This window comes from Entelurus aequoreus, linkage group LG19 (genome assembly GCF_033978785.1).
Source record: "Entelurus aequoreus isolate RoL-2023_Sb linkage group LG19, RoL_Eaeq_v1.1, whole genome shotgun sequence".
NCBI classification, from domain to species: domain Eukaryota; kingdom Metazoa; phylum Chordata; class Actinopteri; order Syngnathiformes; family Syngnathidae; genus Entelurus; species Entelurus aequoreus.
In genome coordinates this window covers 37172065-37189788 of record NC_084749.1, presented here as the reverse complement: position 1 = coordinate 37189788, position 17724 = coordinate 37172065, and the positions used below count along the sequence as shown (strand labels likewise).

At 37.4% G+C, this 17724-nt stretch overlaps 1 protein-coding gene across 3 annotated transcripts in view; it reads right to left on the bottom strand.

The window, feature by feature from the left end:
* The window catches only part of abca7 (ATP-binding cassette, sub-family A (ABC1), member 7), a 98880-nt gene that overhangs the window by 65772 nt on the left and 15384 nt on the right, over positions 1-17724 (bottom strand). For all 3 annotated transcript variants that reach the window (XM_062028468.1, XM_062028470.1, XM_062028469.1), the window contains exons 11-19: positions 14327-14443; positions 13694-13891; positions 13408-13616; positions 12215-12379; positions 10031-10253; positions 9660-9881; positions 8394-8598; positions 4175-4288; positions 758-929 (exon numbers count right to left, since the gene is read on the bottom strand). In XM_062028468.1, the coding sequence (XP_061884452.1) occupies positions 758-929; positions 4175-4288; positions 8394-8598; positions 9660-9881; positions 10031-10253; positions 12215-12379; positions 13408-13616; positions 13694-13891; positions 14327-14443 (1625 nt within the window). The remainder of the gene's footprint in view (positions 1-757; positions 930-4174; positions 4289-8393; positions 8599-9659; positions 9882-10030; positions 10254-12214; positions 12380-13407; positions 13617-13693; positions 13892-14326; positions 14444-17724) is intronic.

Genomic DNA, 17724 nt, shown 5'->3' with positions numbered 1-17724 from the left:
TCTACGCTTTAAAAAAAACATTTCAAATAAAATTCTACACTAGCTGAACTTAACATTCTATTGTAATGTTTTTGAAAGAATATTTCTTATTATGACAGTTATTTTCAAAAGGCATGTTACATGAACAACTGTGCTGTTTTTGGGAGACCAAGCACCGATTGAAAATTTTTATTAATTTCAATAGGCAACTTTGTTTCGCAATACAAGTTTTTCAAGGTACGAGTTGCATCACAAAACAAATCCAACTTGTATCTTCAGGTACCACGGTACAGTATTAGTGTTTGTATTCATACTTAAACAATAAACAAACCTCCAGCTGGGTGGCAGCAGTGCTTGAAACTTCCAATTTTTAAATGTTACAAATTAAGTTAATAAAACTAATGATTTATTTTTATTTTTGTAGGTGTTGCAGATATTATCTAAACTCATTCATTGTATTAATTCATGTTAATAATCAGTCGATTGCTTGCAGAATGCTGGTGCCAGCAACTCATAAAGTGGTTTGTACAGACAAATCAATAACATTATCAGGTTCTCTCTAAATCAGGACTGAAAAATAATTGAGAACCCTTGCAATATTGACGTACCGGTAATTAATTGTATCATTTTAATCATGTAATACACAGCATATGCTGTATTTATTTGCAAGGGCTTTATAGTTTGCAACAAAAGGTTTTATAGCATTGGCTAAACTCACATGATAAACTGCCACAAAAATATGGCCTCAGCCTAAAATATGACATAAATGAACTCTTACATGGTAGTAGTTTTGCCAGCTCCGTTGTGGCCCAGAAATGAGGTGATCTGCCCTTCATAGAACTTCAGGTTGAGGTGGTTGACAGCCAACCTGCCTCCTTTCTCATAGATTTTCACCAGGTTTGATATGCTTACGCCAAGGACCAGGTTACTAGGCTCTGGTTCAATGCGATCTACAAACGGAAACATAACTGAGGCGATTAGACAGAAAAGCCAAGTGTGAACAATCTGTGGTGTTGTAAATAAAAAAGAATGCCTGAAATAATGGCACGTTCATTTCCTTTGCAAAGGAAGCATTGCAACTCCACCTGTTAGGCCTAATTACATGCAAATGAACTAAAACGTTTACCAAAACAACGTCCTGTCTCTAGAAAGAAGTTAAATCAGGAAGATACTTTATTTCCTTGCATCCTCTTAAAGGACATCAAAAAGGCAAAGCATAATTAAGGGTATTACGTAGGAATGCAACAATTAACTTATGATTAACAACACAGTTATTCAATCGCCAAAGCTCCACTCCAAGTCCAACCTGAACAGAACAAAAACAAAGTTACATCAGCGGTGTGCGTGCATACATGCACCTAATGAGACACGCTAGTATGCTACATCAGCTTAAAAATGGCAGCAGGGCAAAGCAACAAACTTTTCCCACCCAAAAAGAGCTGATGAGGCAGGTATGTAAAAAAATGACCATCTGCCAGTTTTCACAATATATGATGGAAACGACAAGAAGAGGAATATGGATGACAAAAAATACATTTTGAAGACTATGCAAAGAGAAGAATATGATTGCTTTCAAAAAGCAAAATTGGGACAATGTGTACAATGAAAATTATGTTGATGAAGGATATGGTAAATTATTAAACATGTCCATAATGCTTTATGACAAGCATTGTCCATGGAAACAACTCAGCAGAAAGCAGAGAACGAACAATCAACCATGGATGACAAAAGGATTAAAAAATGCTTCTGAGAAGAATACATGATATCGAACATTTATAACACAGTGGACTACAGAGGCAGAAAATACATACACAAATTATAAAAACAAGCTAACTAGCATACTACGAACAAGTAGAAAATAATATTACAGTCAATTATTAGACAGGAACAAAAACAATATGAGAGCAACATGGGGCATTCTCAATAGCATTATTAAGCTTTGCTTCTTCCTACTCCTTTTCGGGCATGATGTAAAATGAAATGATATGAAATTGTGTGATGTATTATACTGTAAGTGTGTTCATGTTCGAAATAAACTAAAGAAAGAAAAATGGCACCGAATACACCAATTACACCCAATACTTCTCAGACGGAAACATAAATAATGACAACAAGAAGAAAGTAGTTGAAAGCTTCAATAATTACTTTGTAAATATTGGACCAAAATTGGAGAAAAGGACTCCAGACACAGTTTCAACTGATGACTTCAATAACACTGTAAGTAGAAATCCCAACTCAATGTTCCTCACGAAAGTGACACAAGAGGAAATAGTTAAAATCGTGAACATTTTTTAAATCCAAGACTTCAATCGATTGTAATGGAATTGATACACAAACGATAAAAAAGGTTACTGAAGAGATCTCAGGACCATTAATGTACATTAGTAACCTATCATTTCAAACAAGACATTTCCAAACAGTTGTACCATTTTATAAGACTGGAAACAAACACCAAATTAAATTCTATAGACCTGTTTCTTTACATTCACAATTTTCTAAAATCATCAAAAAACTATTCAATAACAGATTGGACAATTTCATCAACAAACAAACAATAGTCGCTGAGAACCAATGTGGATACAAAATTAATATTTCAACATCGATGGCTTTAATCGAAATAACAGAGGAAATTACCAATTAAATAGATGGTAAACAGTGTGCATCTGCAGTGTTTATGGATGTAACTAAAGCATTTGACACAATTAATCACAATATTTTTATCAAAAAATTACAACGGTATGGCAACAGAGGGTTGGATTTAAACTTGATAAGAAGTTAACCAACAGGAAGCAATACGTGAAGCTAGGCAAACACTCGTCTACAACGCTAAATATATCCTGTGGCGTCCCACAGGGATCAATCTTTATATAAATGGAATTGGTAAAGTTACAAAAGACTAAAAGTTAATATTATTTGCGGACAATACAACAGCATTTCGTTTAGGAGAGAACACACAGAAGCTAATACAAATAATAACAGAATAAATGTATAAATTAAAAGGATGGTTTGACCAAAACAGATTATCCTTAAACCTCAGTAAAACTAAAGTAATGCTATTCGGTAACAGTAGAAGAGAAAGACAAACACAAATGGACGGAATAGAAATTGAAAGAGTAAATTAAATAAGAATTTCGAGGTGTACTAATGATTGATAATAAAATGAACTGGAAATTTCATATAAAAAATAAAGTGGCATCAAATACAATTATAATGAATAAAGCTAAATATGTATTGGACCAGACATCAGTTCATATTCTTTACCATATCTGGGTTATTGTGCAGAAATATGTGGAAATAAATACAAAAGTATGCTTCAGTCACTAACCTTGTTACAAAAAAGATCAGTTAGAATAATACATAATGTTGAATATAGACAACACTCAAACCCTTTATTATTGAATCGAAAATATTGAAACGCCACGATATAGTGAATTTGCAGACAGCTACATTTATGCACAAAGCAAACTATAACCTACTACCCAAGAACATAAAACAATTCTTCTCAACAATAGAAGAAAAATATAACCTTTGAGAAAAATATAGTTTAAAATATTTGTACGAACGCACAACATTGTTTATCAGTATGTGGAATTAAATTATGGAATGGATTAAGTAAAGAAATCAAACAGTGTACTAATATGATCCAAATGAAGAAACTGTTCAAACTCAAAGTGTTTACAAAGTACAAAGAATAACCATGATAAACATTCTGAATTTATTGATAATCTTATCTATCTCACCATATGAAATACAACTGACTTCACTCATTTGTATTTATTTTTGTATGTTATTATTTATGGAGTATATTGTGAACACACTGAGAACAGGAAGTGAACAAAAGCGTTAGAAATTGCTGTGTAATGGAAAAGGGGTAGGATTAGATAAGCGCTGCTTCTTCCTACTCCTTTTCGAACATGTTGAAAAAAGAAATTGGAAATCGTGATGTATCATGTTGTAAGTGTATGCATGTTCGAAATAAACTCAAACCATAAACCATTATGTCAATATTTGCCTGTACTTATTTGATTGATGCATGTGCATTGATGCATTTTTGTGGGTTACTTGTTTGGGGGAGAAAAAAATAACATTCGTCATGTGTTTGATTGTATTTCCAATAAACAAATGTTTAAAAAAGTGTGTAGACCTCTCACATTTTAGCAGTAGCGGTAAAAAGTGTAGCAACTAGGAGCCTCACCTTCCCCTTGCTCAGGAGGGGCAGGTGGGATTGGCATGCCGGCCTCCAAGGGTAGTCCACTCCAGTAATTCATATGAAAAGGAAAGTGCCACGGTCGGGGGATGCCATAGTCACCTGAGGCAAACATACACATGTTAAGGGTTAAGTTAAATTGTTTTAATACAAGCAATAATAGAACATATACACCATATACACCATGATGTAAATTAAAGAAACTAATCTACTGTGTATGCTTTTAAGTGCTTTACTGAACTTGCATCAACACATTCAAAAGTGTATGATCGATGACATGCATTTCTGTCTTTATCAACCATTAATATAGATATTTTTACAGCCAGGGGTGAGCATTAATACAATAAGATGCTATCAGAACACAAATAAGAACATTTTCCTGGCCTGCTGTTGATTTTTTTGGTATAGGTTGAGTATTTCTGGCTAAATAGCAACTTTTTTAAAATGTGAAAATCAATGACTGACTAAAATTAGGAGCACTAATATTAAAAAAGTACAGTGGTACCTCAAGATACAAGTTTAATTTGTTTTGTGGTGCAGCTCATACGTTGAAATACTCTTATTGCAAAAGAGCCTGTTTTAATGGATTGAAATCAATTTATTTATAGCTTGGCCCCCACCAAAACAAGGCAATTCTGACATGCAACATGCCTTTTAATAAAAAGAACAAGTAACTTTTAGATAACAAATACTGAATCAAAAACAATACAATAGAAAGGACTACAACCAACTACAGTAGTTTTATGAAGTAATGTAAGAATATACATGTCATGATCCTTCATGACTATTTGGGTTTTTGTTATAAATGTCCTGTATTCTGTGTCTTTTCCTGTCCAGCGCTCTTGTTTTTCGCTTTTTCCTGTCACTGCACCTCTGTCCTGGGCGCTGCTCTAAATAAAACTCTAAACTCACCTGCTCTTCCTTGCCAATCAGGCTTCTATGTATCTGTTGAATAGGGCTGGATCACTGTTAATTACTTTGTAGACTGCTTAGTATGCTTTTGATGTGTTTAAAATGTGTTGCTGCATAGCTTTTCCTATGCTTCCAGTGCACTTCACAGTTGCACTATAGCCTTTGGTTTGTCATTATATTTTCACCTGCACACTGTCTGTTGTCCTTTGCATCCTGGGGTCACGTCACAAGCAACTCTAACCAGAGACTGACAGTACAGTATTTACTAGTGATGGTCATGAAGCGTTGAACCACCTGAGCCAGTTGGTTTGGGAATTTCTCGAAGCTTTATGCATGCTGCGACAAAAAAAACCTCTGCTGGCCAAATGTATGATTACAAACAGCTGTGATTTAACCACATTATGTGTAGCTCTGATTATGAGTGGAAATTAGTATGTATCACAGTGTGACTAAATTCCAAAAAATCTGAATATCATGGAAAAGTTATATATTTCTATAATTCCATTCAAAACGTTGATTGGCAACACTATATTGGCCCTACTGTGTGAATGTGAGTGTGACTGATGTCAGTCTATCTTTGTTGGCCCTGCGATGAGGTGGCCACTTGTCCAGGGTGTACCCCGCCTTCCGCCCGAGTGCAGCTGGGATAGGCTCCAGCACCCCCTGCGACCCCGAAAGGGCCAAGCGGTAGAAAATAGATGGATGGATGGATGGATGTTAAACTTCCATAGATTATAGATTCAGGGCCCACATCTTAAAAAATTTCGAATGTGTTTAGTTGTTTATTTGTACAAAATTTGGACTTCCAGCTTATAAAACCCACCAAAACAGGATATCAAAAAATCACAATAGTGTGAAGAAATCACCATTTACTTCTCAGTTTTTGCAGAAAAAAACCAAATTAGGATCACATCAAATCAATGAAAATATGGTACTTTCAAAATGACGCTTCAATCTTCAATCACTGCTTCGATGCGCTGTGGCATTGAGGCAATATGCCTGTGGCATTGGCTGGGAGTTATAGAAGCCCAGATTTCCTTGATGCTTGCTGTCAGCTCTTCTTTGTTTTTGGGTCTGGTGCCCCTCATTTTCCTCTTGATGAAACCCCATAGATTCTCAATGGGGTTTAGGTCCGGCGAGTTGGCTGGCCAGTCAAGCACTGTGATGGCATGGGCATCAAACCAGGTTTTGGTGCTTCTGGCGGTATGGGCAGGGGCCAGGTCCTGCTGGAAGATGAAATCTGCATCTCCATACAGATCCTCAGCAGAAGGAATCATGAAGTCCTCCAAAACATTCTGGTAGACTGATGCGGTGCTCTTGGATTTAAGAAAGCAGAGTTTACCAACACCTGCACTGGACCTCGCACCCCAAATCATGACTGACTGTTGATATTTCACACTGGACCTCAAGCAGCTTGGGTTCTCCAAACCCTTGGACCTTGATTCCCGAATGAAAGGCACACTTTACTTTCATCGGAAAAGAGGACTTTGGACCACTGGCCAACAGTCCAGTCCTTCTTCTCCTTGGCCTGGTTGAGACGCTTCCTACGTTGGCTCAGGCTCAGAGGCAGTTTGACCCGAGGAACCCGACAGTTGAAGCCCATCTCCCGGATGCGTCTGAATGTGGTGGTTTTTGAAACTGTGACTCCGCCTCAGTCAACTCTTTCTGGTCTCTGCCAAATGTATGAATCTTCTCTGTTTGATAATCCGCAGAAGCCCACGGTCAGCTATTCTGCTGGTGCATCTTCTCCTGACACATTTTGCCCTTCCACTAGACTTTCCATTGATTTGCTTGAACACAGCCCTCTGTGAACAGCCCACCTCCTTAGCTATGAATTTTTGTGGCTTACCCATCCTATGCAGGGTATCAATGATGGTCTTCTGTCCAGTTGTCAAGTCTGCAGTCTTCCCCATACTGATCCTTTCTGAGACAATTGAACCAAAGTGAATTTGGGCTGATTTTTTCACAGTATTCACATTTTTTGAAATCCTGTTTTCGTGGGTTTTGTGAGCTGGAGACCCAAATTATGTACAAATAAAAAACTACATACTTGAAATCGTTTAAAGTTGTGGGCCCTGAATCTATAATCTATGGAAGTTTAACGTCCAACCATCCATTATCTACCGCTTGTCCCTTTCAGGGTCGCAGGGGGTGCTGGAGCCTATCTCAGCTGCATTCGGGCGGTAGGTGGGGTAAACCCTGGACAAATTGCCACCTCATCGCAGGGAAGTTTAACGTTTTGAATGTAATTATGGAAATAAATACACTTTTCCATGATATTCAAATTTTTTGGAAATGGTCTGTATATATAGTAAAATGTTTTTTTCTGAATTGTGTGTTTGTATTTTCCAACATGGTCCTTGGGAAAACGTCGTATGGGCCTAAAGAGCAAGATGACACTATAATGTAACTTGGACAATGATGTACCGACAGGGGAGATTTAGGTCATTTTTATTTTTAGTTTTAAGTGATTTTTTTTTCTTGACACAATCTCTCTATCATCCAGCTCTTGATTTCTGGTGGTTGTTTAAACGAAAATAACTACAGCTTGTTAATTTATTAAACTTAATGTTTGCAGTGATAAGCACATTCAGGAACTAATGTTGCCGAGAATCCATTCCACGTCACGTGGCATCGAAGGCAGATGCGTACTCCATTGCGCCACCAGATGATTGTGGAGTCAGCCATTTTATTATGTCATTGTTGAGCGGTTAACTGCTTAGGTTAAGTTTGAATTTGCTGTCAAATTTAATATGCATCCATCCATCCCTTTTCTACCGCTTGTCCCTCTCAGGGTCGCGGGAGTGCTGGAGCCTATCCTAGCTGCACTCGGGAGGAAGGCAGTGTACACCCAGGGCCAACACAGAAAGACAGACAACATTCACACTCACAGGTCAATTTAGTGTTGCCAATCAACCTATCCCCAGGTGCATGTCTTCCATACGCCGTTCTTTGATTCTATTGGCTTTTTAAAACTATTAATATTCACTATCCAAATTCCGAACTGACCACAAATCTATCAAGAGCCCACATTTTTAATGGAGCTTGGTCTGTTTGTGTTGTCAAATCTCCTGGCAAATCTGAACTATATATAAAGCACTAAAGAATAACGGAATATACTGTATGTTCTGATTTCTTTGCTAATTGATATTTTTTGTGAAGGAAATAGTGAGTCATATTAATCACATAATATATATTGTTGTATGGTCCCATTTCTCAGCTTGGACTACAGCTACTAATTCCAACATGATAAGTATTACACTATTACTTTGTTAATAAAGGACTGCAACCATACCGGGGAACACGGCATCGATGTACCAGGCTGCGATAATGTAGATGAAAGCATCCACATAAAGCATAACTATCGCCGTGCTGAAGTTGTATGAGTCTCCTTTCACAGGACTGGACCATAAATTGTGCCACTGGATGCCGATGCCTTGCTCTTCGTATTGAGAGAAATACTCACAGCCAAAACCAAAGGCCACAGGAGACAAAAAACTCTAAGGAGAAAAAGGTAGAAACGACCTAAGTTGACAGTAAAAAGCTGAAGGTGTAATGCTAGGGTGTCCAAACTTTTTGTTTTAGTACATGTTGTATCAGAGGGGTGGAATATTTGCAGACACAAACAAAAAGTCTGATTAAAACATATTTAGATATAAAAATACCTTTTCTTTCTCAGTCTTTTTTGCCACTTGTGCCAGCTTGTTTGAAACATGTTGCAGGTATACAATTCCAAATGAGCTAATATTTGCAAAAAATAACGTTTTTCAGTTCGAACGTTAGGTATCTTGTCTTTGCAGTCTATTCAATTGAATATAGGTTGAAAAGGATTTGCAAATCATTGTATTCTGTGCCAACTTCACTGGTTTTGAGTTTTGTAATTTAATGAAGATATTAAACATCCAGTGTGCACCCTTCGGTAGGAGAAGAGATGTATGCGGTTTTAAACTATAAGTGGGGTGTCATTTATTCCAGTTTAATGAGCTCTGAGTGTGTGTGATGCTTTTATTTAATGACAAATTACACAATAAACGCATAAAGACAATCTCACTGAGAGGAGCTCTCTTTCATAAATAAAGCACAATAGAGATGTTGCCATTCATATTAGTGAAGCAAATATCTCACCTATTTTTGTCACAGTAGTTTTGATAGTGACGAAAGTTGGAGACCTGCTCTATCATAAAGCTGCACACTGAATTTATTCTGTTTTAAATTAAGCAGGAAATATTTATATTTAAAAACAAAAAAAATGTGCACTTAATTCTTACTGTAGTTACTGTCACCAAGTTTTGAGCAAAACAATGACTAGCAGTTCAGTAAAACATTTACAAACCATTGCCATATGACATTCTAACTACAAAATTGCATTTGTGTACAAATACTAGGGTATTTTTTAAAGAAAATGTTATTTATGCAAGCAATTAAACCTGTGATTAAACATGATTAATCGGCTTTCAGCCCCCGTCCAAATTTTTTTTGTCCAATGCGCCCCCCCTCCCCTGAATAAAAAAGTTTGGACACCCCTGATGTAATGCCTTTGCTTGAATATGACTTTACTTACAGCAAAGACTTTGTGGGTTGTGTTAAGGAGGTCTCTCCAGGCCACGCATAGTACGTAGGGAAGGTAGAGGCTGAAGTATATGAGTCCTCCACATGCGGCGGCCAGGTTGGCTTTGGAGAAGATTGTACTGATGAACAAACACTGCATGATAGTGGCAGTGGCAAATGCAGACAAGAAAAAAAACACGACAGCCGGGTTGCTGTATGGCAAGATATCGCCCCACTAGAGACAAAGTAAAGTGAAACATTAGGAGAAAATACATTGCGGTTTATCTTTAAATATGAGTTAGTATTATTTGTTAACTCTGGCTTTCACTATTTCACTTATACTTTTGTGTAATATTTTTGATGCAGAGTGAGAGCTTGTCTTGCCTTTAGTATTGCAATAAGGAGTGCAGCAGAGAACAGAAAAGGTACGAGGCTGCTGATGAACCAGCCGAGCCACAATGTTCCTGTATTCAGACCCATAATTCTCATGGTTTCTTTCAGCCTGGCGTCCTTCTCATACACCACACATTTGATGATCATTGCCACTGAATAAATCCAGGCCAGTGTCATGAAGAGCGGAAGAGAGCGGTTCAACACTCGGAGGAACCTGAGAGACAGAGGAAAAGAATGTAATTTTAGTTGGTGAAAATGTGTTCAAAAATACAAGCCCTAACTCAAGTGTTTGGAGACAGGAGCGGGTTCTTGTCTAATTGTTATGCATTATGCCAAAGGCAAAATGAGTTTCAAGCATTCCCACAATTAGTTGGCATAGCAAATGCCATAATGAAACCCGTAAAAATGTACCCAAAACATTTGGTCTCATTCGTTAGCGATAGCTTATAGCTGAATATTAAGAAAAAATAGTTTTTACAACTATGGGAAGGAAGAAAATGAGTATAAAGGACATTGCTGAGGAGGACAAGTGGATGATATTTATATTCAAAACATGACCAAGCGTGTTGCCTTTTGCCTGCACCATTCTCAAATCCAATCAAACTTTATTTATATAGCACTTTTCATACACAGGCAAATGGCAAACGCAAAGTGCTGTACAAACAAAACGAAACCAAAAAAATAACAATAATAGAAGAGAAGAAAACACACACACTCATTCACACACGTACACGCACAGAGCACTATTGACAATAACAAAGCAAAAACAAAACATGACATGGCACTGAGGATGGGAGGAAAACACCACCTTTGAGGCGTTCACACATGATAGTAACTAAAATGAACGCCATTTTAAAAAATATTATATGAAATATATGTTAAAAAAAAAAGTAATATAATATAAATATTACATTGATAAGTTAATAAAAACATAAACATAATATTGACAAGAATACAATAAATATTAATGATTAATATAGAAAACAACACAATAAAATAAAAAAAACAGATTATCAGTAAAAAGCCTGATTAAAAAGGTGTGTCTTTAGCCTTTTGTAATCCAACTCTTTTTATTGACATTTTCAAATAGACAGAAAAAAGTGCAAGTCGAAACAGTACAATTTTAAAGTCAGTAAATTCTTCACACCCTTTCCCTTAAAACCCAAACTACCCAACCACCCTCCCACCCCACCCAGGTCAAACCAACAAAGGACATATGGCACAAACATATAACAAGTAAGACGACAAAAACAGACACATTCACACACACACCCATACGAGGCCAGAGACAGACAGAGGCTGAAAGGAGAGAGAAAGGGAGAAAAATAAATAAAGAAAGAAAGAAAGAAAGAAAGAAAGAAAAGGGAGATTATTCCTCATCTGCTTCTGGGCATAGGTCAAGAGAGCAGTGGGCAGCAGCGGTGCCGCGCCCGGGAATCATTTTGGTGATTTAACCCCTAATTCCAACCCTTGATGCTGAGTGCCAAGCAGGGAGGTAATGGGTCCCATTTTTTTTATAGTCTTTGGTATTAAACAAGATAAATCGCCTGGCCAGCAAGGTCCTAAAAGCAACAGCCTGTTTTAGTGGTACCGGGCACATGTTATCAGGGCATATGCCGAAAATGACGAATAATGGGTTGAGGGAAAAGTTTTGACCGTATGCCTCTTCGATTGTGTCAAAAATGTCCTCCCAAAAAGTGCCCATTTGAATGCCGATAAAGATTGTGGTAACTGTTTAGCTAAGGAATTAATCGGTAACAGCTCACTTTTTTGGTAGTTAAGTTTGTAACCAGAGTGTGTGCCAAACCGCTCCAGAATGTCAAAGATTACCGGGAGTGAGCTAGCAGGATCCGAGATGTACAAGAGCAAGTCGTCCGCATAAAGCTACACTTTGTGCAACGTGTCCGACCGGGTGATACCTTTAAAGCCCCCCTCCGCGCGCAGCCAAAGAGCAAGGGGTTCTATCGCAATAGCAAACAGTAATGGAGACAACGGGCAACCTTGTCTAGTGCCTCTTTTAAGAAAAATTGGGGAGGATAGTGTATATAATTTGTACGTACACTACACACTACAAAATATTAAAAGTATGTTTGAGGCTTGCAAATATCGTATCAGATCAATATCAATATCGGTAACCCCCAAAAAATAATTGAATAAACATACTGTATGACTCACACATCATCCACATAGCATGGGTAAGGCATCTGCTGAACGTAGATGCCAATCTTTTGTTTTACTCCAGTCAGTGCTTTCTCTACCAGGTCCTGAACATACACAAATCCACCCCAAATGTAGCGCATGTCATTAATGGCGTCAGCTGCTGGGCCGGGATCCCAAAACCTGAAGCAAAAAAAAATCCACAAGCAATAAAAACACATTTATTTAAACACAACACAAAAATATAATAATTAAGTCAAACAGGGTTTTTGATTTATAAAGAAAACGTCTAAATATGTGGAGAGGGGGGGACGAAAAAATCTGTGTTGTTATTTTGTTGCTATATTTATCGAGTATTCAAGCCCCTCTTAAAAATCGTAATGCGAAACCAAATGTATTTGCATTCAGATTTATAGAGTACTGAATTCCCACGCAGCATGCATTAAAAGAAAAATACAGGAAGTGTCTCTTTAGCAGAACAGACTCTTCCAAGGATGCATGGCCTAAGGGGTGCCACAATAATAATGTATTAGCAAAATTTCTCAAACATAATCAGTCTCTGGTAAAATAAATGGACTTATTAAAGTCAAAGTTGTGGCAGGAAGATTTGCTAAATGACATTGTAATCATATACATTTTGTTATTTGGTACAAAAAGTCAAATTGTTGTAGTCCTGTACATTCATCTGATTAAATTCAAGTATAAATCAAATAGTATGAAAATCAGTACCTGCTTGATCGAAATAAAGAGGTATACTTGTCAGTAATTAAACATCAGTTATTCAGCATGGCATACAGTTAAATTGATAGTTAGCTTGTTTCTGAGCGATTAGCCTCAACATGCTATGCAAAATGTAACCAACTAATGTGAATATATGCATGTAATATAATATTAAGCATATAAGTCTAGCCTAACCTTTCCTGTTCAATATATAAACAGGGGGGGCCATGGCCCTTTTCAAATTAAAACTAGTTTGGTACATTAAAAAAATAAAAGTAAAAGAGCAAAACTTGAAAAAGGGTGCAATGTAATGAAAAAACCCCTGAAATGTTGATGTTGTCTTTAAGTATATGTACAACTTTTCTTCTTTAAACTTTTAAGAAAGGATATCCCCATTTGTCATGGACAATTATGCAATTTAGAGGATGACGTCATCTTGACCATTCCGCTACCCACCACCACAAATATTTTGGAAACACTAATCAGCCTACCTGTCTTTGATCTTATTAGTACGGGTAACCTCATCGATATCCATTCTGATCTTGTACTTGACGTGCGGCGGCAGCTCAGAAGAAGAAGAAGTGTTAGGAAGCAGAAACACCACACCTGCCCAAAACTTTCTGTCCTCAAGGAGCTCCAAAGCCTCGTTGATCAGCTGATCTTCATTCTTCAACCCCTTCAGCTTGTTGCCGGAAAAACACTGCCAGGAGATGAGAGTTAACACGGATGACAGGATGCAACCTTAGATGACTGCACAAAAAAGCGTCATTAGTGAACCTGAGTGACTCGTGCAAGTGCGGCGATGGCATAATCGACATCGTTGTAGGTTTCCAACCAGGTGGGAGGTTCTCCTGGATTCCGTGGCGCATCTGGTACGGTCTTGGATAGGAAATGTGCAATCCATGAGGCTGTCCAGGTCGTGTTCCGCAGCAGCAGGTTGACCATTCTAGCAAAATCTGGACTCTCAAGCAAACTCTGCCCACCACACAGCACACACACGAGTTACTATAAAATTATTTATTTAGCGAATTAAATAATGTAAAAAAAAACAAAAAAAAAACATGAGCTTTTAAGAGCATATTTATATTTTCTAGTGCAGGGCTATTCAACTAAATTGTTTTGAGGGCCACATTTTCAGGAATCTAAGGACCGGGGATTTCTCCCTTCACTCTTAGTCTTATTTTGTTATTTCTGAAAAACCAACGTCCTCTTTAGTAGACATTTGATTTTTTTTTGTCATTTAAAGGAGTGCTCAGCTGTTTTTAAGGACCTTCTGCAGAAAAAAATGGTCAATTATCATCTGTATAACTTCAATAGTGTTTGTCAACCAAGTTTTGAACTGTTGTCATTCCTAGATCGCATTTGGCCCCCAGGCCGCCAGTTGAATTGCCCTGTTCTAGTAAGCCTGACCTGCAGGATCTGAATCTCCATACTAGTCTCCATAAATTTCTTAATTTCGGGTCCCAGCTCCAACCAAGCTTCGTTAAGATCCTGGAAGATTTGGAGGTCCTGAAAAGTCTGGTTCACCTACAATTGATACAAGTAATAATACAATAAGATGTATTTATATAGATATTTGTTTTAACATGTCCTGTCCAGCCACTTAGGCAAATCATATTGCTGATGTAGATGCCCATATCTGCTGTACAGAATTGCTTTACAAAAGAGAAGTGTGGGAGACTTCTTTCGTTACACACCATAAGATACATGAATCGGGAAGAATTTAAGATGGCCTTGAAGTGCAAAATACCTTTACATTACATGAAACAAATTACAATTAAAGAAAACTAATTAACAAAGGACAAAATAACTTACAATTTCAGAAGAAAACTGACAAAAACCAAAACAATTTACAATTTCAGAAAGCACAACAACAAAAAGCGAAACACCTTACAATAGCAGAGGCCAAATTAAAAAAGACCAAACAATTTACAATTTCAGAAACTACATCAACAAAAAGCAAAACAATTTACAGTTTCAAAAAACACATTAACAAAATATGTGAAACAACTTACAATTACAGAGACCAAATTTTTTAAAAAGACCAAAAAATTAAAACATTTAAAAACTGTGTTTTAACTGTAAAATTGTACATTTGAAATGTTTTCGTTTTTATTGATGTGGTTTCTAAAATTGTAAATTATTGATATTTCTGAAATTGTTAATAGTTTTGTCATTTTTAAATTTGGTATCTGTAATTGTGTTTTCTCTTTTTGTTCATGTCTTTTCTGAAATTGTAAATGTATTTATAATTTTTTTTTTGGTTTCTGTAATTGTTTTGTTTTTTTATTGATGTTTTTTTTTTTTGCAATTGAAATTTGTTACATGCAATGTAAAAGTGTTTTGCACTTCCAGGCCAACATAAGAATTTAATATATCACTTGTGATCATTCTAAGACAGGGCTCCGGAACCGAAACTAAACCATAATATAAAAAACGTGTCAGTTTTGCTTCCAGCGCGCGCTAGCGCCCACGCACACACACACACACACACACACACACACACACACACACACACACACACACACACACACACACACACACACACACACACACACACACACACACACACACACACACACACACACACACACACACACACACACACACACACACACACACACACACACACACACACACACACACACACACACACACACACACACTCCTCTGCTGTATCCTGTCACTTCTATTGTGAAGCCGTTTTTCTGACGCCAATTAATGTGCAAAAAGTTTTTTTTAAACTTTACTTTGGTTCTAGTTCTTGGTCTTAGTGGGTGCCTATGAAAGACAGCATTATTGGACATCACTTCTGTTGGTCATGTGCGTTGTCTTTTTTTTTTGTTTTTTTTTGGTGACTACAAATTGAAGATGGCGTGCCAGAATTGGGATCAAAACAACTGAATAGCACGAAGCAGGCCCACATGGAGGGTGTGACATCAGCGACTGTTTCATAAATTAATTGTGAAGAATACAAACATCTCTTCAAACAGTTAAGAAAAAAAATCATACTAAGTAAGTGGACACAGACAAACTGACTGACACGGGGAGTATACTGATATTAGTTTATTTGTGTTTTTTTATTTTTTATGTTTTTTATGTACAATTTAGGAGTAATTACAAGGCATTGTGAATAAATAAAATGTATGTCATACTACCAAGGTTGAAATTTTGTATACCGTATTTTCCGGACTATAAGCCGCTACTTTTTCCCCTCGTTCTGGTCCCTGCGGCTTATACAAGGGTGCGGCTTATTTACGGCCTGTTCTTCTCCGACACCGACGAAGAGGATTTTGGTGGTTTTAGTACGCAGGAGGAAGACGATGACACAATGATTAAAGACTGACTTTTCATATACCGGTAGGCTGGTTATTTTGATAACGTACAGGTGAGCACTTTGTATTACTTTGCACCGTTGTATTATTTGTACTCTGCACGAATGCTGTTCGCCATGTCAAAGATGTGAAAGTTTGATTGAATGATTGAAAGATTTATTGTTAATAAATGGGACGCTTTGCGTTCCCAAACAGTCATCTCTGTCCCGACAATCCCCTCCGTGGTAGCAGGAACCCCTATATACTACGGTAATTACACATCAAAACCCTGCGGCTTATAGTCGGGTGCGGCTTATATATGGAGCAATCTGTATGTTCCCCTAAATTTAGCTGGTGCGGCTTATAGTCAGGTGCGGCTTATAGTCCGGAAATTACGGTAAGTCCACAATATCCTCTTTGAGCAAAACTATATCTTCTGACTGGCCCAAGTATCTGAGAGTATATCCGTGTCACTTTTCCTATACCAACATACTTTTATTAAAATCACAAGACTGTAGGACTGTAGGAGTCTGCCCATGCAGAATTAAACTATTTTCTTTTGGACGTATTCACAATTAGCTTACAGAGAGGGTCGCACAGAGAGGCAAACACACAATCCAATCCAATCCAATCCACTTTATTTATATAGCACATTTACACAACAAGAATGTTTCCAAAGTGCTGCACAGCCATGTTAAAAACAATATTAAAAACAATATTAAAAACTATATTAAAAACAATATTATGCTACACCAATGACTGAATAAAAACAAAGAATAAATGAATAGAAAACCAATACAGAGACAATATAAAAAATAAATATGATTAAAAACGATTTTAAAGGGTGAAACCAATTAAAACAGTAAAATAGACATCAAAATTTATAACCCTAACCCTAACCACACAGGACAACAGAGGACAGAAGACCACACAACTCACGTAGTGTTAAAAGCCAAAGAATAAAAGTGGGTCTTTAGACGAGACTTAAAACACTCCACTGTGGGAGCAGTTTGAACATGGAGGGGCAGAGTGTTCCAGAGTTTAGGGCCGACCACAGAGAAGGCCCTGTCTCCCCTGGTTTTAAGTCTCGTCCTGGGCACCACGAGCTGGAGCTGGCTCTCGGACCTCAGAGCGCGCGCAGGAGTGTAAATTTGGATGAGGTCCGAGATATACTGAGGTGCCAGTCCATGTAAAGCTTTAAAAACAAACAGCAAGGATTTAAAATCAATTCTAAAATGAACAGGGAGCCAGTGCAAACTCCGAAGAATTGGGGTTATATGCTCACGTTTCCTGGCCCCTGTTAAAAGTCGTGCTGCCGCGTTCTGGACTAACTGCAACCGGGAGAGAGCTTTTTGGCTAATGCCAGCATAAAGTGCATTGCAGTAGTCTAGGCGACTTGAAATAAAAGCATGCACGACTTGTTCAAAAAGGTTAAAAGATAAAAATGGTTTTACCTTTGCTAAAAGACGAAGATGATAAAAACACGATTTTAAA